Source organism: Aquila chrysaetos, chromosome 4 (genome assembly GCF_900496995.4).
Source record: "Aquila chrysaetos chrysaetos chromosome 4, bAquChr1.4, whole genome shotgun sequence".
NCBI lineage: Eukaryota > Metazoa > Chordata > Aves > Accipitriformes > Accipitridae > Aquila > Aquila chrysaetos.
In genome coordinates, this window is record NC_044007.1 from 10,282,106 (window position 1) to 10,308,445 (window position 26,340).

A 26,340-nucleotide genomic window follows, 5' to 3' on the forward strand; every position below is an offset into this window, starting at 1 on the left:
AAGATTATATACATAAATTTCTCTCTGAAATCCTTTAAAGTTTGTCTCTGCATTATTATTTCAGTGAGAAATCATGAATTTCAATCTGTTGTGCTTAGTTTGTTTAGATCACCATAGCCATTTTAGCACATTTTATAAGATTGATGATTGCAGATAACTGGGATATTGTAAACAGGAGATGGATTAAGAACACTGCCAATTTACATGTTTTTTACATGGAAATATTTTAGGTTTTAGTTGCAGTAGATCTAAAAACATCTAAAATCACTATACCTGGGAGGATTTTTTTTTTAACTTGCTCTTTTTCTAAATTAGGCAACACTGCATCTGCAATGTGCTGGTCCTTAGCATAACTGCTTTCCCCTCTTTACTTCCGCCTGCAGGGTAGCAATGACTGAGAGGGTTTTTTTGTTTGTTTTTAATTAAAACATTATTGTGTAAACAAAAACTTGCAGAGTGGTTGGGGAGGCAGGGGAAACTGGTGCCTGAAGTATCATTAAAGAGTCTTGATTTGTTCCAGTCAGCAGTTGCTCTTAAAAATTTTATGTTGGCTATCAATATCGTTACTCTCCTGCCATCTTCTCTTCTTTACCCCATTTGTTGCCATGGCAATTTTCATTAATTTGGACATTACAGTCTGACTCTGATTAGTGCACTGAGACCTGCATTTTGAAAGGCAACTAGACATCAGCACATTCAAAAATGTGCCTGCTGTCTCCTCTATGAAGAGAGAGATGCACAGTGGAGAAAGTAGTGGTTATAATTTTCTCCTTTAATAATGGGAGAGACTTAAGGAAGATCTTGGGCACCAACTTTTAAAGCAGTTAAATTTACAGGAGCTTAATTGCACCCTTTCTCTTCCACAGCTTCTGCTTATTTGAGGAACCTGAGAACTGTACTGCTTTGGCTTTAAAATTGTTTACCAAAGGGACTTTAGAATTAAGACTTTTTCTCTTTGTCTTTTCTCATTCTTACTTAGCTTTTCTCAAACCTTTCCTTCCTGTCTCTGACTTTTTCCCCCACTCAGTCTCTCCCACAATACAGTCCTTCCTTATATTCCCACTAATATTTTGTTCCTGACAATCTTTCTACAGTTTATAGATTAACTTGTATTTGCAAATGCAGATCTTCATTAAGGTCTTTATCTTGTGCTAGATGGATATCAGTATTGACTAACAGCAAAGAAGAAGCATTAAATATGGCATTCCGTGGAGAGCAGAGCACAGGGGAAAACAGTTTAGAGGATCTGACAAAAGCCATTATTGATGACATACAGAGATTACCCGGAAATGAAGTCTGTTGTGATTGTGGCTCACCAGGTATCTCAACTTGTTCATGTCATCAACTTCGTGTTGGGAGCAAAGTAATTTCTTTAAATAAGTGTTTGTAGAGTGCAAACTAATTTTCTAAATGGTGTGTTGATCAGTCTTCAACCTGTTTTTAAAAGAACAAATATGACTTTCATACATTAGTTCCTTTTAATTCACTAAAATATTTTTGTGTGTTGTCTGTGCTTACTTCCAGCAGTTCAAGCCCCTCTGGAGTTTGAACTGTTCTTGTTGCACTGTCTCTAGATGCTTGTTGCACTTGAATGGAAGTTGCTTGGCATCACTGATCCTGTGCATGCTACTAAGTAGAAGTGAGTAATGCTTAGACAATGATTGTGGAAAAACTGACCTGGCCAGGATCTTACTCTGAGGTTTTATCTTGGCATGAGACTACTGGAATTGCACTATCAAAAATATTCAGAGGTGGAGTAAGTAGTCTTGTGCAAAGAATGAGACCCAGAGTTGGAATCCTATCAGATTCTATCTTCAGAAGTACAGAGCTACAGGTCAGTTGTATGTTGCTTAGAGCTTGAGAATTCAACTTGTCATAGAGCCACTGAATTGATGTGGTAGTTGGCAGCTGTTACAGCTTTCACATCTAAAGAGATACTTCAAGAAGGTGATGTTCATTTGGAACTGAGTAGATAGTATGTATCTTGAAGATGCTTACTGATGTAGAACTGATCCAAATAAGAAATACCTAGATAAAAATACAAAGTGGAATATAATTATGTCAAATCCTGGAATCGGTTCATTCAGTTATTTCATCATGTGAAGTTATAGAACCTTCGGATTACAGTTTTCATTCATCTTTTAATTTATGGTGAAGTTTTAAGCTTCACTCCTGCACCCCAGCTTGCTGCTGTAAAACTCTTGACTTAATGCCTTATCAGTTACTATTTAAGATCAAGGAAGAGATTAATTTGAAGACATGTATGTATAAAAAATATGTCAGGAGCTTTTTCTTTTCCTTAAAAACTGGTCTTGCTTCTTATGTAGCATTCATAGTATAAGATCTATTCCAATATTACATGCAGATCTCCTCCATGACAGCAGTTTTTTGTATTTTTTTTTTTTTTTTAATTTGATGGAGTAGCCAGCATTCCTTAAATTTTCTACAATTCTACATATTGGAAAATGCTATGGTTAATCTTTAATGAAGAAAGACTCTTTAAAGTTTAAGAAGTAGAGATTAAAACTTCAGAGGTTACCAACAGTGGAATTTAGAAGATCTGTTCCTTTTAAAAACAGGAAACAAAAGTCTTACCTTCTTTATACAAGAAACAAATCCTAAATGTATTCAAATATGGTCATTCAGTATGGATTTATAAGACTAAATTCAGTGCCTTTGGGACTGTCCCTAAATCTGAAAATCTCACTTCCCTTGGTTGCAATTTGTGGTTAAATTTACACTGCAGTTTGGAGAACAGTATGGAATATTCTTAGATTTATTTCCATTTGTTAAAACATTAAACGAGGAATCCTTTCAGAATACATTGGGATTTCTTACCACCATTGAAAACCTTTTCTTGGACTTTGATTAAATATTTTGTTTTTCAATTCTACAGATCCGACATGGTTGTCAACTAATTTGGGCATTTTAACCTGCATTGAGTGTTCTGGAATACATAGAGAAATGGGTGTCCATATTTCTCGAATCCAGTCTTTGGAATTAGACAAATTAGGAACGTCTGAACTCTTGGTAAGTTTCTTTAATTTGGATTTTTTTTTTCTTTTTTCTTTTTTTTTTTTTTTTAGTCAAATGTTGACTTGTTTATAGGAAACATTCAGATGTATAATTTACAGTTAATTTTTTTCAAGGTATGGGTTTTGCAGAATGTCATCTTCATATTTTTGTGTGTATCTTACAGGAGGGTTTTTACTATTATGTATTCTTGATGCTTTTGACTACTTGTCACTTCTCACATTCATTTCCTGAGGTTTTGTGGAATGAATATTGACATAAGTTGTGATTAGTGCCATCAAAATATTGTCTGTTATTAGCTAATCTTTTCCCTAAATCAGGACAGTCTAAAATCTCATGTAATTAAAAAAAGTGAAAGCTAATTTAACTTGACAAGTGAGAATGACCATTGCTAATTTTGTCAGAAAAATGTTGGATGAATCTTTTAATTTGATGGAAGAAACCCTGCAACATTAAAGTTATGAAAGGAATTTGATGTGGCAAAAAAAAAAAAAAAAAAAGGGAAAAAAATACAAACAAACACCCCCAGTTACACCAGGTTTATCTCCCCAGCTGTGTTTGGCCTGTGAGAAGACACTTGTTACAGAAATTTTGTATGGGAGAGTTGAGAGAAGTTCGAAGGCAATTCTGGATTTGTGTATAAGTTTAACATGAGCACTAGTGCTCTTTTTGAAATCTTGTTTGCAAAGTTACTATTAATTTAAATCAAATTTTATTAAGCATGACTTCCCAGTAGGTCTGAGCTGCTTTCCAAAAGTAACTTCCTGATCAGTGTACTAGCACTGTTTCAGTATTCATGCTGCTAGCTCCTCATTCTGTTTCTATACTGGTGGCAGACTGTCTTGAAATACAAATGATTAGCTGTGACTGTGAAGTCTATTGTATTAGTTCTGGGATGATAGGACTCATACTTGAAAAAATTCTTTAATTGCTTTATATTTAAATGTAATCATCATGCTTTAATTTTGCAATCCTGTGTGTTCCATCTTTTATTAATAGTGTGGAAAATACACATCAGTAGTCCAATTATTAGGTTGCTGTTAGACCCCCCAGAAAACCACCCTCATATATATACATTTTTTTCTTTTTCTTCTTATTGCAGCTGGCCAAGAATGTAGGAAATACTAGTTTTAATGATATTATGGAAGGGAATTTACCTAGTCCTTCACCTAAACCCAGTCCATCAAGTGATATGTAAGTTTTGAATCTCTAAATTCTTTAACAATAAGTTTACTGTGGAATATATGTGATGTAAAATGTCTTAAACAGTAATGAAGCCACAGGAGGGCTAGGATGGCAGAAGACTGGGGGTTTTTACTCCAACTGTGGAGTTTCTTGTCATGTAGTCACTTTCTAGCCATCTCAGCTTTTAAGTTTGGTTTTCAAGATTCATTATTTTGAATCTTGAATGTTTCTGAGTTTTGTAGTATAGCTTTAAGTGATAAACAAAGTTGGACTACATGATGCTAGCTTCAGGTACTGTCCTGAGATGGTAGCAAGGTTTTTCTTCCTTTCCCTGGTGTAGGAGTCACACAGAGAGCATAACATGTGTGGTTTTGCCACAGAAGACATTTTAACCTATTATGCTGTTTTCTAGCTGACTTAGTATTTTTTCTTTTATTCTGTTTTTAGCATGTTTTTTATGCTTATCTTGTTTTTAACATGTAGATATGTTTCCATGAGAAATCACACTTCAGGCTTTGTTTTTTCTTTGGTCTTAGTCCCCAGTGTCAGAGTAATTTTCGCATGTAACAAAGGCAGGGTAAAATTGAATATGTACCTTATTTTGGGCTTGTTTGCAAGAAAGATGTGCATTATAATAGTAAGTAACACACTCTTTATCTGATAGTTTTCTTCTCAGGTCCTGAGTTTGGCAAGGTGATTTTAAGTTTAAGCAATTGACCCATTTTTCTAAAAATTTCTAAACCAAGCTCTCTTTCATACCCCACAGGACTGCACGTAAAGAATTTATCACTGCTAAATACGTAGATCATAAGTTCTCTAAGAAGACTTGTGCATCTGCAGCAGCTAAACTGAATGAATTACTTGAGGCTGTCAAATCCAGGGATTTACTTGCACTAATTCAAGTCTATGCAGAGGGGGTAGAGCTAATGGAGCCACTGTTAGAGCCTGGACAGGTAAGCTTATCAGGTAAACAGAGCAGAGTATTTTAAATAATGTGTATTTGTAAAATGTCCAGGACCTGGGACTGCTACCTTAGATGCTAAAACAAGAGAAATAACAGATTAAAATGGTGGGTTTTTTCTTCCCTTCCTTAACGTGGCATCCTTGTGGGGAGGGAAAAGACGACTGTATCTGTTGTCATCAGTTGGTCTAAAGGAGTGTGAAATGCAATAGTAATATCATACACTGTTCTAGGTGCAACTATAGTATGTTGAAAAGCACCTGTTCTGCAGTAAGTTTCTTTTAGGAATAGGCCCAAAGAGAGAGGGCTAGACTTTATAACCCAGGGTCACCTGATACCACTGACAGTATCATATCTGCTTTTAAAGTAGTTGCTGAAGGAACACATTGACTGTATACAAGTCTCTGTTTACTCTGTATGAGGAAAGAGTAAATCTGATGCCTTCACAGCTTCTGACGAAACATTTACAGACATACAATTTCTTTCAACCAGGAAGAGAGTTTGGGTTTTTGTTTTTTTTTAATAAAGTTCTGAATATTCGATCTTTGTTCTGAAGTCAGTAACAGTTTTTCAAAAAAAATAGTCCAGGTTGACCTCAAGTATCCAGGTAGAAATGTTGCTCAAGAGCAACGTAACCTGTTTTTATAGGTAACTGGTGCTGTGTAACCACTTGGTTGGCAATGTTTTTTCCTGTTACTTTTGAACCCAACTTGGAGAGATCTCAGAGAATGTTTTCAACAAGTTCTGTGAAAATAGCTAACTTGGCAAAGGACAGAGTGCCTGTCTGTATTGAGTGGAGGGAATAAGTTCCATAGAGTCTCGGCACTTGAGATATCACAGAGTGTTTATCATGGAAACACATTACAAATTCTCTAACTACAAGGTAAACTTTCTATATTTGTCATCCAGAGCAGTTACCACAGAATTAGCTCCTTAGTGTTTCTCAGCTATTAAAGTCGGTGATACCTAGAAGGGTATGAACACCAATTGAAATGTAGTCTGCAGACAGGACATTTATAGCAGTATTCTCCGCTGTAAATTTTCTCTGATGTTTATTAAAGTCATGTTTTTTTAAAAAGTTGTGACTTTAATTCTAAATATATGTACTATAATATACTTTTTTTTTTTTTAATGCCCTTTATGATCAATAGGAGTTAATGAAATCTGGGTTTAAATTAATTTCTTATGCAACTTTTAAACATATACATGTTATATGTATAGAAAATAAAGTATGATTCAGTTCAAGTTCAACAAGGAGAAGGAAGCCCTGTATCTGGGGAGAAGCAACCCCATGCACCAATATATGCTGGGAACCACCCAGCTGGAGACCAGCTTGGCAGAAAAAGACCTGGGTTTCCTGGTGGATGCCAGGTAGAACATGAGCCAGCAGTGTGCCCTTGTGGCAAAGGCGGCCAATGGTGTCCCAGGCTGCACTAGCCAAAGTATTACCAGCAGGTTGAAGGAAGTGATCCTTCCTCTCTACTCAGCACTGGTGAGGCCACAGCTGGAGTACTGTGTCTAGTTCTGGGCTCCCCAGTACGAGAGAGACTTGGACATACTGGAGAGAGTGCAACGAAGGGCCACAAAGAGTTTGGAGCACCTGATGTATGAGGAAAGGCTGAGAGATCTTGGACTGTTCAGCCTGAAGAAGAGAAGGCTCAGGAGGATCTTATCAATGTATATAAATACCCGAAGGGCGGGTGCAAAGAAGACGGAACCAGGCTCTTTTCAGTGGTGCCCAGTGACAGGACCAGAGGCAATAGGCACAGATTGAAACACAGGAGGTTCCCTCTGAACATCAGGAAACACTTTTTTACTGTGAGGGTGACCGACCACTGGCACAGGTTGCTCAGGGAGCTTGTGGAGTCTCCATCCCTGGAGATATTCGAAAACATTTGGACATGGTCCGGGGCAGCCTGCTCTAGGTGGCTCTGCTTGAGCAGGGGTGTTGGACTAGATGAATTCCCCATGTCCCTTCCAACCTCAACCATTCTGTGATTCTGTAAGAGATTTAATGTTTGTAGGACTATGATTTTTGTGATTCCCCCCCCCCGGTTTTGTAGGAAATAGTGTTGTGGGCTATGCTTGATGCTCACCAAGGTGTCATAAAGCAACAAGTACTGTAAACTCACTCAGTATTCCTTTACAGGATCCCTTTTAATTACTAGTAACTAAAATGGTTAAAGGCTCCTCAGGATTGTTCCATCCAGCTGGGAAAAAGGACTGGTTTTGAGAAGGCTATGATCTCAGAAAGTGTGATGTCGCTTCCTTTGAAGCACATGGTGTCTTTTAGAGATCAGAAAGGCAATAATTGTTTTCATCATAATTTCCTAATATTTTTCTGTTGAAAGAGTTGTAAAAGAGTGAGTGACATATATCTCCATAGGTCTGATATTATAAGCTTTGCAGAAGTAAGACACAAAAATCTAACTTCTATTTACATGTGTTTAGGAGCCAGGTGAAACAGCACTTCATTTAGCAGTCCGGACTGCTGACCAAACCTCTCTCCATCTGGTTGACTTCCTTGTACAAAACTGGTATGGATTGCTCATTTTTCATCACATTGTGCATTAAAAATGCAGATGTTCAAAGCTGTCCTTGCAGTGGTTTGGACAGTGTTTGCTCATCACTTACAATCGTTCTCCTTAGATATGTTTCAAAAGAGCATAATTTAATACCTTTGAGTTGACCTTTGTGCTCCTAATGAGTAGAGAGAGGGAAAGAAATGTAGATTAAAAACATGGAAAGCAGTTACATAAAAATAGGATGAAAGGAAAAACTATGTAGAGCAAAAGAGAGCATTGATTTAGAACACATGAAACAATGCAAATGAATGGTTCAGGTAAAGGAGGGATGACAACTAAATGTTCCAAATACAGGACACATGCAAAGAAATTGTAAGAGTAGAAAACAAGGAGCTTTCTCAGATAATTATGAATAGAAGCTGGACTGACTTTGAAAAAGTTGTTCTAATAGTTAATAAGCTGTATTAAAGCTATTGAGAGCATAGTCTTCTTAACTAGTAATTTTCAACATCTAGGTTGTCTGAGCTATTCCTTGTTGTCAAGAGATGTGTCCATAGAAGTGAAAAAAACTTAATGAAAACAATAAAAAAAAAAATTTGCATGGTGTAGTGGTACAACATTATTTTTTATACATTTTACAATATAGGTAATGATTAAATGAGATCAATTCCAGTCCAATTCTATAGTATGCTATTAAGTGAAAGAAGCAGCAGTTGCTTCCTGTGTCAGATGGTGGTTTTTACAGAACGATGAGAGAGGAGGGTTGGGGAAACACAGAAGATTCATCATAACTTGTTTGAGCTGGCGGGGGGAAGGCTTGAGGATTTTTTTAATTTTTGTTTTTCCATCAGCATAGCAAATCATACCTGCTATTGAAATGCAGTCGGTGAATACTTATTTCTTTTCCTTCTCCTCTCTCATAGTTTATGTAGCGTTGTACGTAGGGAGTGTTAGAGAGAAAGTTTGGTCTTCTGGTAACAGGACAGACTTGGAATCCATGTTCCATTCCTGACAACATCTCTTGGGCTACGTGGACTAGCTGTGTAACCTTCACTTAAACTTTATTCTACCACTACTCCCTCATGTTAAATGGAGTGCTGACTATTGTAGGAGTGTTATTGAAGTAAAAAATAAAATAAACACTAAGATACTTATATTTGCAAGCTGTTTGAGATCATAATTTGGAAAATGTTTTAGAAGCCCAGATTATTATTCTGAGTATTATTAAAGGATTTGTTATTTTGCATGATTATTTAAAATGATTTTGTTTAGTTGTGAAGCTTCATAGTTTCTTCAGATGACTATCATCTTTTACATGTTTCTGTCAGCTGTCTGTATTTTTGTCTCAATCTCAACTTTAAGAGCATCTTTACAACCATATGGGCTCTGCACCTACTGTTCAGTATGGGTAATACTGAGTGGAGGAAAAGCTGTCATCTTCCAAGCTTTTCTTTTCATTTTTATAAATGTATTATATTGATCCCAATATGTCAGTAACTTCTTTGAGAAATCTTGTTTTAAAAATTGAAAACTGAAGGAAGTACAGTTTTAAAAAGCCCTTTGAGCCCCTTTGCACCGTTTGTCTTTCCCTAACTCTGTGTATCCTTGTATTCCTTCTTATGACTCTCTTATGCATCCTCACAGCCACCTTCTTTATAGTTCCTTGAATGCGTGGGACTTATTAACCTAACTGTATCAAAATGATTTTTTCAGATACTCTTTATTGGGCTAATTTAGCATGTTTGAAAAAGAAATTCCAGTAAAGTGGCAGGTGGAAAACAACTGGCATGACCTTACAAAGGATTAGGTTTGAATCTTTGAGTTTCCCAATTTGAATTTCACACTTTTGTTGGTTTTTTTTTTTTCCTTGAATGAACATTTGTAGATGCTCAGTCCTTTTCAGCCACAGCTCAGGAATTTCCAGTATGCTGGGAACTATTCTTAGTAGTCTTTGAAAGTAATTTTTAGTTTAAAAATATTTTTCTCCTCCTACTTCATATTTGTTCAGTAAAGTATTTATGCATTTATTATTTATAGGGATGCTAGATCTGAAATGAAAAGCACGGCATAGTATACTTTTCTTGATTGTTTTTTTTCTTTTGTGTTTAGTGGAAACCTGGATAAGCAAACAGCATTGGGTAATACGGTTCTACACTACTGCAGTATGTATAATAAGCCTGAGTGTTTGAAATTGCTTTTGAGGGGGAAGCCAACTATTGATGTAGGTAAGTTCATTATTTAAAACTAGGAAATAAAGATTTCCTAAAATTTCTTTCCAGTATTTTCACCACTTTTATTTATGTCCCACTGTGTTAAGTGAACTTTTAAAAGGAAAAATAAAATTGTATTAGAAAGATGAAGACTTTACCACCAAGAAGCCTAAAGGAAGCAGTCAGTTAAGAAATGGAACTTAAATTCTTAGAAGATAATGGGGACAAAAATTTTCTAATACAAAATACTACTGAAAACCCCTAGTTTTTCTGCAGTTTTATTTCTGACACATTGTAAGTGTCCTGGAATTTAGGTTTGTTGTTTATATTGTAAAATTCATCTAGTACTTGTATGTTAGAATGCTTCAAATGGCTGCTCACATTAATTCCACTCTGGATGTATGTGCGCTTTGTGTACGCTACAGTTAATTCTTCTTTTAATATTAATGTTGGTTGGCACTGTGACTTCACCCAGCATGCCCTAGCCACCACTGAAGCTGATTAGGGAAGGGATTAGCTTTCTCAGCTGCCTTTCTTCTTCTGTTTACCATCTACATGTGTGAGACAGGTATAACATTTGTTGTACCTAAATCAGTCCGTTTTCATCATGGCTTGGCAAAAGTTTAATTAAAAACAATCTGTGTAAACTGTTTGCTCACACTTAGGGTAATCTCTCGTTTACTAGATGCTCTCCTTTCCCCGCCATATTTTGAGTGTTAGGAAGGCTTGTTAGGCTCAGGAGCTAAAGTGTCATCAGCATGTCTGTAAAATATTTGCATTCTGTCAGTTCTTGGTATAGGAGGGAAGCTTTCTGAACAGTTGGTGCAAACTGAAGAGCATGAACTTTTATTTTACCCTTTCTCCTCATTGCCATCATTTTCCTCTACTGCTCAGTAAAAAACTGTTGCATAAATTTAAGTTCATAGCTCAGTGGCAGAAGTCATTGGTTTCCTTGGCCTTTTTAATTCATCCTTAGAATATGTTCTAATATTATCATAAGTCAAAGAATTTGCTGTGAGCTTTTTTTAGCAGGTATGTCCCTAATTAAGAAAATGGGAAAGCTATCTGAACAAGCTTAAGCCTGTTTATTGGCCCTTCCATTGAACTCTCTCCTAGGTAGAGCCAGAAGTGTGTTCTTACCTTTTTGGGTTGGTTTTGGTTTTTTGGTTTGTGTTTTTTTTTTTTTTTTGGGGGGGGGGGGGGGGGGTTGGTTTTTTGTTTTTGTTTTTGTTTTTTAATGCTCTCACATAGGAACTGTATTATCTTCTTTAGTCCTTGAAATATCAGATTTATACTTAAAGGTTGAAAGTTTGAAATTTATTTAGTCTCTTAGGCTGTTTGCGTGTTAACTTAAGAAATACTATTACTTCCATTCCTTTTCATATTAAAACTCCTGAGCCATCTCAGATAGATCTCTCCGTAAGGAGCCCTCCTTCTTCTAGGGATCTTAATTCTTTCAAATTCATAGGCTTTTCTAGATGACTGCTTTGTATTTTCTAGAATTCATGACTGGCATTCTATATGTAATATTACACATAGACATATTTGCTTATGAGACCTCGGTTTGACTGTTTTCAGTTCCCAATCACAGAAATGCTTTACAATCTGGCTATGATGTAGATAGAGCATACTATGTTCCAGCTCCATGGCATTTACAGCTATACTGTAAGAGTGAATTTTACCTAAGGTTTGTCCACATAAGGTTGGGTGTGGGGGCTGTTTTTATTTCTTGAGACTTGCTACTGAGCATCTAGGAAGGATCCCATTAGATGTGCCAGAGGAGCTTCCAGAGTGCTTGGATATGACCTTCTTTCTGATCAGGCGTTATTTTAAAAAGTAAACCCATTTTATAGCCTTTATAAAGAAGAAATAGAAAGTTTTAAAAATTATTCTTGTTCAGATGTCATCTTAGAATAGGACTTCTGTCTTCAAATTCAGACTTCAAACTGCTACATATTAATCGAAGTAAAACATGCTTGGATCAACTTTAGCTTTTTTTTTGTTGGGTTTTTTTTTGGTTTTTTAAATCTTAGAATAGTTTTTTTCTTTAAGCTATCTTACCCTGCCTGCTTGCTTTTCCTGCTTATTCATGTAAGAGTTTTACTGGCAAAGGAGTTGAGTGGAGAATGAAATGACTAAATTTCTTTATATTCTCTGCTAGGATGGTTAGGAGGGATTTGGGAACTGTCCCAGCAGATGCTGCTGTTCAGAAAGAACCTGATGAAATGCATGAGCACTTAGAGTGGAATCTTAAAGAGCTGCAGCTGCTATAGAGTAAATAGACGTTTTTGATCACTTTTAGAAGTTACTCTGCTAAAAATAGTGAAACTTAATGAATTGATTCTTTAGACATCCCAAAGAATCACTCTCTTTTTTCCTTTTTTTTTTTTTTTTTTTTTTTTTTTAAATTGTTAAATTTTGTAGTAAACCAAGCTGGAGAGACGGCTCTGGACACAGCAAAAAGAGTGAAAGCTGTCCAGTGTGAGGAACTGGTAAGAACTGGGGGGGAAGGCAAGGGGGGGAATCTTTACTTCTTTAAAGATATCATCTACTTAAGATATCATTACCACTGTATCTTAAACCTGGTATTGCTGCCAGCTGGCTGTACGCTGATCTGAAGGCCCTACCATAGATGAGTATTTTCTAACTTCAAAAACACAACAGTCATTTTCTTTGTAACAGTTTAAGTTCTATTGGAAGTACTTAGTTATTTTAACCAGTGTATTTGAAGACCTTTAATACTGGAGGGTGAGGTATTTGAATACCAGTTCATGCATCATTCTAGGACATTTGGGCTTCATCACCTCAGAAGTTCTTAGAGACACTTCTATCAGGAGTGCAAAACAACCCCTGAAGTATGAAATCTATCAAGACCTTTTAGGTCTGGATCTTTGTTTGACTTTTCCTGCTTTGGCTTTTTCCAGTTTATTTAATGGGACAGATAGTTCAGAGATTGTGAAAGTCGTCTTAAAAGGAGAATTGAAACAACTTGAAATTAAACCTCCTCAAAGGAGAAAGAAGCAAAAATGTAATGTCTGGAAGTTAGGGTATCAAAAAATGTAAAACACCAGCTTCTGTGGGACTTTGTCTCTGTATTGAACATGATCAGAGCAAGAACTTTCTGGAATTTTGAGAATGTATGAGTGATGTGAACAGATGCCACGCAAGAAAATTACTGGAGTTCAAGAAATAAAGGTGTTAGAGTTAAAGGTACTCTTCTGAAGCAGTTAGCCAGGAATAAGGATTCTACATCAGACCAACAAGCTTGTTTGTTCTTAGCCCTCTGAGGTGCCTCTGACCAGCATGCATTTAGTAGGCAAGTGAATTGAAGTACTATCAAGGGATTAAAAAGTCTAAGTAGTATGGTAGTTTCACATTCAAGACAAAACCAGAAGAATTTACAGAATAGTTGTCACTTGCTGCTTAATTCTATTTCTTAGAATTTTTTTGCCTCATTTTGATGATCCAAGAAGGGTATCTACTTTTCTCTGCCGCTGATAATTTTAATACCTTTCCTTTGACAATTGAAAGTTCTTGTCATGTATTAATTAATTATTGCATAATCAAGAGAGCTTGTCCTTCACAAATCATAATGATTTCCCATATTTCTGGGGATGCAAGTCAACATTTTGCTATGGTTGATAAGGTGGTACTCTCACTGACTTCTCAATTACTCCCATGCCTGGTGTGTAAGTACTGTTTCCAGCGTTTTGAGTATTCTGTTCAGGTAAAAAAACAGCTCAGCTGTACAACACACAATTGGTATGGATTGCTTTTTTCTTTGCAGTATATATTTAATAAAGTAACATCTGCCGTTAATGTGGACCAACTGATAGTGTTGTAGAACAAACAAAAACAAGTGGATATTATCAGTGATCTTATCTAGCAGTTAATTGTTTCAATTACTGTAATCGAAATCCCATGAATACCTCACTGATTATTTCAGTTAACTGTAATAGAGCATTTACGCCTTTTCTCTTTTTTTCATTTTGGAAGGGGAAAATTATTTCTGCATTTTTCTCAAAAGTGGCAATGAGATAAGGTTAAGAGTAAAAAAGAAATATGAGTGAGCATGTTGTTTACCATGGGCAATAAAAAAGTACAAAATAAATATCTAGATGTTTGCAGTATGGTAGATGTGCTAAGCTAATTTCTGTTGCATAGGTGGAGTCTTAACTGTGTAATTAAATTCAATTTCAACTCAAGTGTGCTCATTAATGCTTACATAACAGATTGAAAATACTTTCTTCTTCCAAATTTTATTTTGGGAAGATGGTTAAAGGCTTTCCTGAATCAACGAGTATAAAGCAGACTACATTTCAAAGGATATGAAGGAATAAATAATGATAAGAATCTAAGCATTGAAAAGGTGAATTTATGTCCTCTGAATAACCATGAACTGCAATGTTCTTTTATTGCTGATCATTGCAGTAGTAGATTTTTAAAGAATGTGGATACATTATTTGGACTGGCAAAGCAGAGGAATTTTGTGCTTAAGACACATTGGCCTCATCCAGTGAGAGGGAGGGAAATATTTAAATAAAGGATAAATACCTTTTATTTTGATTGCAACACAAGGACTGTGATTTTGGAGGGGTAATAGTTGTTTGTACCAGAATTTATAGATAGGGTTTGCCTTTCCTTTTTGGAAAGGAGGGCTCCAGATGCATTCTGCTTTTGTGCATATGCCTTCTCGTCATCTTTTCAAATGGTTGTCAAACATGGCAACTTATACCTTTTTGAGAAAATCTTCCCTTTTTGCCTTTTACCTGTTTTTCTATACCTCAAGTAAATGAAGGATGTTTGTGTGATTGCCCTGAAATTGTTTCTTTTTAGTGTCTGGAAAAGTTTTAAACCTCTGAATATTTCAGTTTATTGCTTGCTGTTACAAAACTAACTTTGTTAAAATATTTGCTGTTCCTTTGGTTTCAACAAGAATTGTTATTTATTTCAGCTTTCTCAAGCCAAGGCAGGAAAGCTAAACCCACATGTCCATGTAGAGTATGAATGGAATCTTCGGCAGGAAGAAATTGATGAAAGTGATGATGACTTAGATGATAAGGTAAGCATGAATTACTGATACGACTTTGCACAAAACCTGCGAAAATTTCTGTTCTGGGGGGGAAACTAGTTTTGAGGCCTGTATTAAAGACTGCCGAAGTGCTTTTTGAATACAACCTAGTTATTATGGACTTGAGTTTCAGAAGTTTTACTTTGACAAGACATACAATATAATATAAAGCAGTAAATGTAGATTACTTTGTTGTCATTTTATCCCCTTCTGAATTCTAGGTTGTTAATATTTAGCTGGAGGAAATCCAAAGCTTACATACTTATTTTTTCCATAAATTAATTAAAACCCTGGTTGAATCAATAACTATTTTTCAAAAACTGCTGTGCACTTTATTGCTGATTAAAAAAAAAGTAATGGAAAGACAAAACTTGAGGGCATAGGATAATTGCCATCCTAGAACATGTGAAAACTTAGCTTTAGTGTCCTACTTAAGCAAGTCAGTTAATTACTCTGTGCTCTGTTTCTGTAATAAATGGGAATACACCTCTCCTATTTTATGTGTGTGCTGTAGAAAGAAATGTGGTCAACTTTTCATTTTTTCTGTGACACTTGGGACTGAAAAATTCAGAAACCCAAATAATTTACATATCCTCCAGGACAGTAGAGAACAAAATGATTATCTGTGCAAGGAGCCTCAGGAGGATGACTAGTGCTATATTGGAGATAATAGGCTGCCTGAACCAGAGCTGCAATGAAACAGATCGTGCTCCATATGTAGCTATTAATATACAGCAGTCAAAAATTGCTGTGTAAAATTTCTTCAAAGAGCAGTTATATACATCTAAAAGAAGAGACATACCACTGAATATATTGCTAGTTCAGTCAACAAATAAATCTGAAGTGTCAGAAGTGGTTATTTTATTTTCAATATGCATCAGTGGGGTTAGTATACTTGATCTTTGAGGATAACTGTCTGGAATGAGTAAAGAGCCATTTGAACTGAAAATTACTCTTATTCTAAAAACTTCACTAGGCTTTTATTAATATATTATTCAGTATATTATTATTGTGTATCTGCTGCTTTAAGAATAAATCTAACTTTGTGTACATGATGATTTGTTGATGCTACAATCTTTATTTTTCAGTTAGAGGAGAGGATCTTTCAGGTTGGATCTCTGAGAAAGGGAGGAATGTGGGCTTATTTGTCCAATAAAGAAAGAAATTATGTTTACTAGAATATGTTCTGTTATATTCTTTCCTAATCTTATTAACTATATTTAGTATTTAGACAGCTGTATAATATATTTGTTTTTCTATTCACAGCCTAGTCCTATAAAAAAAGAAAGATCTCCAAGACCTCAAAGTTTTTGTCACTCTTCAAGCATTTCTCCCCAAGACAAAATGACTCATCCTGCATTTAGCACTCCTAGAGACAAGCAAAGACTCTCCTATGGAGCTTTTACCAATCAGATTTTTGCTTCTACAAGCACAGATTCACCCACCTCTCCAACTGCAGATGCTCCTCCTCTTCCTCCTAGAAATGCAGGCAAAGGTAAGTCTCTTCAAACTACGCTTGCAAGCGGTAATTTTTCCACAGTTGTCAGTTGTCCTTCCTTTAACCAGGTGCATTACAATGGTTCAAGATGTAGTATGTTTTTCTTACTACATTGATGTGGTAAAATATACAATGCATGTTCAAAACTTAAAACAAAGAAACAACACCCCCCCCCCCCCCCAAACCAAAACCACAACAACTGTGGGGGACAATGCTTTGTAATGGACTCACTCATAACAGCATATGTGAATGGGTGAAAAAATAAAGTAATACTCTGCTAAATAAAAGTTTGTTCATTTTATGTAGAAATTCTGTTAATATTTTGGAGAAGGGTTTTTACACATTTACAGTCCCCAAAATACAAGTGTTAGAAAAAGGCTGATGGTGTGTAGTGCTATACGATGATGCGCTGTGTAGCATCTGGCAGGGAGGGCGAAGAAACAAAGCTTTGGTGGAGAGGAGGTGCGCGAAGACTCCCTCTCTTGCAGTCAGACAGTGTGCAAAAAGACAAAATACCAGAATGACCTGTGAAGTGCTAAGCAGGTTGGTATTAAAGTTCCTTCCCTCTCAGTGCATCTGGATTCTCCTCTTCCATTTTGGTGAGTGCTGGAGGGGTGTAAAGAAAAAATACAGGGTGCAGAGAGGGATGCAGAGACAATACCAAGCCTATTGCCAGATAGTTAACAAGTCACTTAAGCACTGAAGATCTAAACTAAACGTCACCCATTCTTCCCTGAGTGAAACAACCATTTTGCTCTTGTAGAATTATCCATAAGGAAGGTTTGTGCTACAGTTCAATCAGTTTTGCAATCTACTTTTAGTTTAAATGAATGAGTTGCTTTTTCTTCTTAGTAATAGTAGTGACACTCTTCGTAGTGCTTGAAAGGGAAGAGGACTTATTTTCACGAGACTTAACTCTTGCAGCTGTAGTGGAGGATGGTTCTTTGACCTAGACAGCTATAAATGTCAAGTTTAGAGGTTGTATTTGTGGAACAAAACCTGTTACTTTACTATCATTTGTGCAAATCTACTTTTTAGAACAAAAAAACCCCTTCATCTTTTCCCTTTTTTAACTTATTTAATTTAGAAATAGCCAAATTGTGTTTTTACAGTAGACTTCTGTCCTGGTTTCTGCTGGGATAGAGTTAATTTTCTTTCTAGTAGCTGGTATAGTGTTATGTCTTGGATTCAGTATGAGAAGAGTGTTTGATAACACACTGATGTTTTCAGTTGTTGCTAAGTAGTGTTTAGACTAAGTCAAGGATTTTTCAGCTTCTCATGCCCAGCCAGCAAGAAGGCTGGAGGGGCACAAGAAGTTGGGAGGGGACACAGCCAGGGCAGCTGACCCAAACTGCCAAAGGGATATTCCATACCATGTGATGTCATGCCCAGTATGTAAACTGGGGGGAGTTGGCCTGGGGGGATTGCTGCTCAGGAACTAACTGGGCATTGGTCAGTGAGCAGTGAGCAATTGCATTGTGCATCACTTGTTTTGTATATTCCAATCCTTTTATTATTATTAATATTAATATTATTATTAATATTATTATCATTTTATTAATGTTGTCATTTTATTAATGTTATTTTTAGCATTATTAGTTTCTCCCTTTCTGTTCTGTTGAACTCTTCTTATCTCAACCCATGAGTTTTACCTTTTTCCTTCCGATTTTCTCCCCCATCCCACTGGCTGGGGGGGGCGGCGGGGAGTGAGCGAGTGGCTGCGTGGTGCTTAGTTGCTGGCTGGGGTTAAACCATGACAACTTCTTGGAAAAAACTTCAGTTTTGATGAAGGCTACAGTATAGTTTAAGGCTTCAGCAGTTATGCTGAAGGATGCTCCCCTGTGTTAGCACCGCTATAACTTCATATTTCATTTCTTCAACTGGTAGTCAACTTTGTTTTCAAAAATAATGAAGAAATGCTCTCAGTAAAAGGAACAGAACAGAGTGTGTTGGCATCAGATGTCTGCTTTTACATGGTTCAGATGCTGTGCTGAAGAACGACTGTTCCACCGTCAGTCTTTGTCATGTACTGGCAACTTTCAAATGAATCCCTTGGCTCTCTTTTTTAAACGGGGTTTTTTTCCATTAAGAGGCAAAGCGATTTTGTCAGGGTATGCATTTTCACATGAGATTTCATAACCCACATTTCTTTGTATCAGTTTTATTGGGGACTCATTTGTATTCCTTGTAACTTTATTATGTTGACCTTCCTGTTTGCTTGACAAGATTCTAACTTTTTCCTTCCTCTCCCCCATCTTTTTTACATGCTCTAACAGTTTGCTACTGATTGTCCATTGTCAGACACATTATACTGGCTTAGATGTTCCTTCAGTCTGGCCTAGGAGAACTTTTTTTGTCATAAAGTTGCAAGACTTGGAAACTAATCATGAATCCCATTTCCTTAAGAAGGTTAAGGAGCTTGCATCTTGTATTTGTTTGTACACTGCTTAGTATGTTGTCAGTTTTCAATGGATTATAATGAACATTATTTCAGAAAATTGTCTTATTCTCCAGGAAGGGGAATATTTATGTGCATATTCGTTCTAAGTATGTATTCAAGTTTCAGAAGTTAGGCATTTTCCTAGGTGTTCCTGCAAAGTCCTAGACGAGTGAATCAACACGCCACCAAAGCTACTTGGAAAGAAATGAAGCGTTGAGTTCTTGTGTGTTTTCATGTCAAGGATTATGCAAAAGGTGTCAAGGATTATGCAGAAGAAATCCTTATTTATATTACAACAAAATAATATATTATTACAAAATACAGAGAACTGTTGCCTTCTAATGTAACATTAACTGCTTCATTGGAGTGGAACATGCCAGATTCACAGTGTAAGTCTGAGAGAGAAGTTGAATGGAACTACTGTTAACGTTGAAGTCACCAGGCTTCTCTGCTTCACACATGCCAAAATCTTAGTCTGCTGTTTTTTTGGTTGATTTCCATTCAATAATATTGTAAAGTATTTAATCAGAGTTAGAAGTCTCCATTAAATACATGCCTGTGTTACAGGAATAATTTAACAGACTCAAAAGGACAGGGGAACGAAGTGACAAATGCGTAAAACATTCATCAGTGTGGAAAAGTTGCTATAGAAGCATCATTGCAGATGTACTTACGCTTCATTATAAACTGTGCAACACCTTGTTATCTTCCCCTCCTTCTACCTCCCAAACAGATTGTTTAAAAGAAAAACCAGAGGCTCTCCAATTCCATAAGACACTGGTGACACATCTTAATTTTGAAACAGTCTGAGATAATTTTGTTTCTGTAGGAAAAAATAATCCTTTACAATTTATCTGCTCTTTTGAGTTTAGTAGTAATAGAGCATATCCCTTACATCAAAGTTTAACATACAAGCTTACTTATCAAATCCTTTTTTGTTAGAATAGTTCATTTTAATAGCTACCTATTTGATTTAAGATTATATGAAAACATAGAATTACATTTTGCACTAAGTTCCCAAAATAGCAAGAGTAAGAAGAGCACTGAACCTATAATTAAATTTCAGCTTACCTTCTGTCCCCAAATGTAATCTGATCTTCATCCCTGCACTTCTATGAGGCCCCAGCAGATACCATGGGACCCTGTTAGAGCATGGAGACAGTCTGTAAGGAGTGGATAGCTGGTGGGATCCATATTTTAGAAGGAGGCAGAGGATTTTAAATTTTCATGGTTTTTATCCTTTGGGGCATACAGATAAAACTCTTTTCCAAAACATGTTGTATATTTTAACAAACACACCTCCCTTTAGCCCTCTGTAAGCTGGCTTCATTCACCAGTGAAGTTCCTTGGTAGCAAGGTTCTATGGTGTTTGCTGAGATGCCACAGTGGACTGGAAGCCATCAAGTCTGAACTTTGTGTTGGGGAGAGAAGGTAAGTTTAGAGCGATTTACATAATGCACACCACTCTTGCCCATGTTTTTTAGTGGATATGGTGTCTAAAAATTAGTTTGATTCATCATTAAAATTGTATAGGTACAATTGTTGGAGGATGTGTATGTGGGGATTTTTTAAGTTTCTCCATACATCATTACAATGTAAGTCCAGATTTTCCAGTTTGATAACTTTTCAAAATATTCTTAAAAATGCTGGAACGTTAGTGTATTCTACTCCAAACCAGCTCATTTGTGGATACATCTTATTTTTCTGCTATCTCTGATACAGATTTAGTTAATCCTAGTAGAATGAGAAGTACTGAATGAGTACAGTAGCTGCATAAGCCAACCACTGTATGCTTTTTCCAGTAGTTTATCTAAGCTTATTCAGGTTCAACTGTCAGTCAAGTCTTTAGTCTGTAACAGTCTGAAAATCATCTTTTTCTTTAGTCTTTCCAGCTTATACCTGCATTATGGCTCCAGACATCTAGCAGGTCTTCTGCCTGCTTTTTTACAAAAAGCTTTCCAAAAAAAAAAAAAAAAAAAAAAAAAAAAAAAAAAAAAAAAATCATCATATAAGTAGTTGCATGACTCAACACAGTAGCTAAATAAGCTTTTGCACAACCTTAATTGCAAATCCAATGTGAGGGCAATGTTGCTAACTAGTTTTGTAGAAGTGTTAGGCAATGTAAGGCAGGTTTCCTTAATTTTAGCTGAAAGCTAATTCATTTCTAATGGTTCTGCCTATTTCTGTCACATGGGATGAACACGGAGGTTAGGGATCAGTTTTATTCATTGAAGTAAGTTTGGATCTTCGGTACAAGTTTGCACATTTTACAGTCTTTTTCACAGCTCTAATGTTAGGTACATGAGCCCAGAAGGCACTTCCTTTGTGGTTGCAGTCCACCGATACTGCAGATACTATGTCATACAATCTGCTGCTTCACTTCATCAAACTCAATTTCTAAACAAATTAGTTTATTTGCACGGACTAGTAACTTCTAGTTGTCTTACTGCATTGCTCACAGGATTAGAAATCTTTTTAAGTCCACTAAATTGCTATGTTCATGTACCAGCGTTATCATTTAGCTTCGGTGTTTTTTCTGTCATTGGTATCTGTATCAAGGCACTATCTGGAAAGCAATCATACAAGTCTCCATTTCTATTTTGTTAGACTAAACAAACCAAGCTATTTCACCTTTTCTGATAGAAGAGTACTGTCATTCTCCTATCATCCAAGTTGTCCTTTTGGCATACTAGCCCTTCTCTGTACCTTTGCTGTTTAAATCAGCTTTCTTAAATGCAACTGACTGGAAGCATAGGAATGGCATCAAAACCTTGCTGTTTCTGCTGGAAATACTATATTAAAGCTATTTATTTTTTCATGGTTGCATCATACTATGGAGTGTCAGGCATTACACAGGTAGTCTCTACTACCATTTTCAACCAGAGTCCCTAATTTAAAGTACAAATGCTTTCTTAGTCTAGAATTTTAACTTTGTATATACTGTTGTACTTAATCTCATTTCTGTTACCTTAGTCTTTGAGGTTATCCAGCTTCTATTTATTTTGAATGATTTCAGGATTCTACTGCTTTCTTGCATACACTTAGAGTTAATTTTTTAAATATTCTTATAAATGTGTTGTACATTTTCATTAAACAATACTAGTTATCCCAGTCAAACTTTTTTTTTTAATACCATAATAGGAAGAGAAGGGTGACAACTGTTGATTTCACGTGTTTTATATTTGTGCATCAACCCAAAATACAGCATCCTTCAATATAAATTTGGGGTCTTTTTTTTTTTTTTTTTTTAACTAAATGTATATACTTAGCTTTCTTGTTCAGAGCGATTGTGATAATTTTTCTTTAACTATAGTCTTAATTTTCAGTACTGAAGATATATGATCTAAAGCAAGACAAACTGAAGAAGGCTTTTAGTAATATCTTTGCAAAAATGTCATAAGAACTTTAAAAATAAGCATAACCACACCTGTTAATGAAAATACTATTTTTAATATAAACTTACTTTCCTTTGCAGTACCCGTTCTGCCATTAACTGGAATACTGGTTCTTCCATATCTCTCATTAAGTGGTAAAAAATAAATACAAATGTGAGGTTTTTACACTCTAAACCCACCATTTCTTGAGTGGATGGTAACAGCTTTGCATGGTTTCACAAGTACACAAATTAATAGATACTATACTGACTGCACAAAAGCTGAAGGGCAATCCACTATTAATTGCAGACCTTTTTCAGTTATTTACCTTAGTACGATAAATTTGAGATTTGGTCTATTTGCACATGCAAGCATGATCCCTGTACTAAGAAAAAGTGATAGAAGATGACAACAGCTTTACTGAAAGCAACTGCTTCAGCTAACTGAAGAAAAGAAAGCCCAATAGAAGCTAAATTTAAAAAAAAAATTCTAGGTCAAGATTTTTTTTTGTTTGTTTCTTTTTTTTTGCTTGTGTGAGGGAAAATTATTTACACGAAATGTGAACTTTGCAACTATGTGAGAAATCATCATTAAGATGCCTGTGGAAAAGAAATGGTTGGCTTACTTGCTGCCTGGTTAGAATCACAAAATATCTTTGATCTATAAAAATAACTACTCTGATTATTACTTAGGAATATCTGGCTAGCCTTGCATAGTTAAAAATACCATGTAAGAATGTTTTTGAGATTTTGTATATATATATGTAATACAAAGTATTTTATAATCATTTTACTGACACTCCATACGTCATCAGATCTTTGTATTATTCCACCAGTTGTTTCCATAAACTGATTTAGATTCCAGAATGTTTCCCACGTTTGCTTTATTCAAACCATGATGTGACTTTATGCCTCTTTCTGAAAAGGTGTTTTGAAATTTTCCTTTATTTTTGGTTTATTTGAAAGGAAGGTATTTTGTATTTCAGCCATCTAGTCGTTAGTGTATGACTTCTAAATTCATATTTATCCCTTCCATGAAATTAATATAGGAACCCTTCCATGAAATTATTAATATAGGAACACTTCCATGAAATTAATATAGGAACAAATGCTAGGAGTCTGAAAAGATGCACTATTTTTAATACCTTAACACCTTTTCACCTTTTCCCTGTAACTGTTGTTTGACAGGTGTGAAGTGATAATGTTTTTCACCTCTTCTGTGATGTCTGGAGATACACTACTGGCGTGAAATATAAAAAATATACCCGTATAACCACATTTAAAGAGTTTTTAATCCTACTAAATTTTATTTTTGTAGAGGAGGATTCTTCATTTTATTGGCAATAAAAAGTACAAATTTTACTTCATGTCTGAAGTTTTATTTTTGTGATAAGCGCATAATACTACTTCTATGCATTTCCTCCACTTTTTTCCCTTTAAGCCAAGTTTGAACTGTTTGTCACTTGTGGCGGGGCTGGAGAACCCTCTTAGCGTTGAGTGGTAAGACTGGAGTGCAGCACGAGCAGCAGGACACTAGGTGGTGGTAGCGCAGAACCTCTGTGGTGTTGGGCATTCCCACTTGCATACATTTTGGAGGCGTGTAACTCCTTTTCGAGATGTCAGGACAAGAGAAAAATACTATACTGACATATACTGATATACTCTGAGTTACTTATGGTTTATAGAACAACCTTTGATTCATATTTATTTAAGTGAACTAGAGAATTTATAACTTGCAGAAGTCTAGGGGATCATCAGGCAAAACTTAGCATGAGAAAAGTTTATTTTTGCTGGCAGAAACATTTCAATGCATGGTTTCAATTAGCTTGCTTGCCTAAGTTCAAGGAAGAAATTAAAATGAGAAAGGATGCAAATTGGGGAACAATCATTAATTTGCACTAACAATTGACTTCTTGTCAATTAACGGTTTTGTGAACTTGGAGGTAAATTGAGAGGAACAATTGCAAATACATAATTTGATTTACAAGACTAAGCAATTAATGGAAAGCCAGGCCCAAAATACCTGCTGGGGTTGTGGTTGACAGATTCTCCTGAGCAGCAAAAGGCCTTCCAGGCTTGAATCTGGAAGTGAATAGATTGAATCATTAACTCATTATGGGCAGTTTTATTAACCTTTTCTTTGGTGTTAAGAAAGAGGGAATTCACCCACTGAAAATATCTGGCAAATGTACACATGCTTATAGGATAATTGAAGTTACTTTTTTCAATGTTTAGTATTTCATCTGAGGAATTTTAGCAAAGATTATTCTTCACTGATTTTAATACTTTTATGATATATAGTAATTTAGGAAGGAATGCGGACTTTGGTAATTCTCAGTCTACCTATAGAAACTGGTAATAAATATTTTTAAAGAGGCAGCTCTAGTTCTGTGTGCGGGTTAGGGTATATGCTGATTAATAAAATGAAGATTTTGTCTCAAATACTGTTCAAATAAGTTATGTTTTCAAAAATAGGCAAGTTGGTTCTATAGTGCTACAAAAATATGTGATGATAGACTTGAAATTTCAGGTATAAATAAACTTTGCTTTAAAACTTTGATGATTTTCTGTATTTATCCAGAGCCTGTGATGGCAAAGCTCTCTTACATGCAAAACTTACTGCAAAATCATGACGGCAGTGAAGTGTTATTTGTTGGTTAGATTAAAAAAAAAAAAAACCAAACCAACAACAAAAAAAAACCCAAACCCCAACAACAAACCCCTTAGAGCTATTCTAACCTAATATAGAACTAATTTAGATAAATGTTACAAGTAATTTCTTTTGGCAGTAATGGCAGCTGACTTGAGCAGTTGTCCCCTCGCTACATGTTTGCGCCCTGCACTGCCTGCTTCCTTGAGCTTCTTATTAAAGACATTTTTGAAGGTGAATGGTGAAGTTAATTAGGGAAAACGCTTGTCTTCCCTCTGGGTTATTTTGTCTTTTAACCTGAATCTGTTCCCATATCCTGTAAAACATGCATTGTGTTGAATACTACTTGTGCCAATATTGATGCAGGGGGAAATAAAGGGTTTAAGGGTAGGGGTGACTGTGTAAACTCTTATAAGCAATGCTACTGTTAAGTATCTAATCTCAGCCTCAGAAAGGGCTTTTCTGATGTTTATTTTATACGCACTGTATACAACAATTTGCATTGCTCCAGGAATGCACAGTCTGATGTATTTAAGCCACAGAAAAAAAGGGAAAAAAACTACAGAAAAACTTACTAAGCTTACAGTCCTATTTTTGAAATGCAAGGAAAATTTGTAGATAGATTTTTATTCCCCTTGTCCCCCCCAGTTTATTAACAGAATTCGTATGGGTTGCTCTGGAGGGGGAAAAAAATCCCCACATAATAGAACATCTAGAAAGCTCTTTCATTCTGGTATAAATTAATAGTAATTTTAATCCCACGTGCTAAATGTTACTTAAAACTAAGATTTCATGGGTTGGCTGCTTTTTTTAAAAAAAAACCAATGCCTAAAATTAGAAATCCTGGAGTGATTAATCCTGTGTAAACATAAGTGCACGTGTCATTCTATTGTCAAGTTGCTTATATTCCCACAACTAAGATGGTTAAAAATGTGGTGAATGTGTCGTTTAATCTAAACAGTGTTTTGGCATGGCTTGTCTTTTTATTTTAGTCTTTTGCTGCACTTCGCTGTGGGTCTGACTGTGAATTTTTCAGTGCTGCTTTGACGTTAATGCACATGTATTTGTAAGAAGATTGTTTGTTATTTTGCAGGCCCACCTTCAACCCTCCCTCTAAGCACTCAAACCTCTAGTGGCAGCTCCACTCTTTCCAAGAAGAGACCACCTCCCCCACCCCCAGGACACAAAAGAACCCTCTCTGACCCACCAAGCCCACTACCTCATGGACCCCAGAATAAGGGCCCAATTCCTTGGGGTGAGTTTTGAAATGCAAAACAAAAGGGCAGGGGAAAACCTTTATGATGGATGATATATGATCTTTGGTTTCTTTTACCTGATGCTTGCTTTCCAATGATTGCAGCTTGATGTAACGTCAGCTCAGATAAATCAACAGT

The 26,340-nt window shown here is 35.9% G+C and overlaps 1 protein-coding gene across 6 annotated transcripts in view; it reads left to right on the forward strand.

Moving 5' to 3' along the window:
* ASAP1 (ArfGAP with SH3 domain, ankyrin repeat and PH domain 1) overlaps positions 1 to 26,340 on the forward strand; it is a 191,809-nt gene that overhangs the window by 148,985 nt on the left and 16,484 nt on the right. For 4 of the 6 annotated variants that reach the window (XM_030010873.2, XM_041122802.1, XM_041122803.1 and 1 more), the window contains 10 exons: positions 1,156 to 1,319; positions 2,897 to 3,030; positions 4,136 to 4,227; positions 4,985 to 5,171; positions 7,631 to 7,716; positions 9,814 to 9,929; positions 12,339 to 12,406; positions 14,869 to 14,976; positions 16,252 to 16,480; positions 26,040 to 26,201. In XM_030010873.2, the coding sequence (XP_029866733.1) occupies positions 1,156 to 1,319; positions 2,897 to 3,030; positions 4,136 to 4,227; positions 4,985 to 5,171; positions 7,631 to 7,716; positions 9,814 to 9,929; positions 12,339 to 12,406; positions 14,869 to 14,976; positions 16,252 to 16,480; positions 26,040 to 26,201 (1,346 nt within the window). The remainder of the gene's footprint in view (positions 1 to 1,155; positions 1,320 to 2,896; positions 3,031 to 4,135; positions 4,228 to 4,984; positions 5,172 to 7,630; positions 7,717 to 9,813; positions 9,930 to 12,338; positions 12,407 to 14,868; positions 14,977 to 16,251; positions 16,481 to 26,039; positions 26,202 to 26,340) is intronic. The other 2 variants (XM_041122804.1, XM_041122805.1) reach the window with 1 other exon arrangement.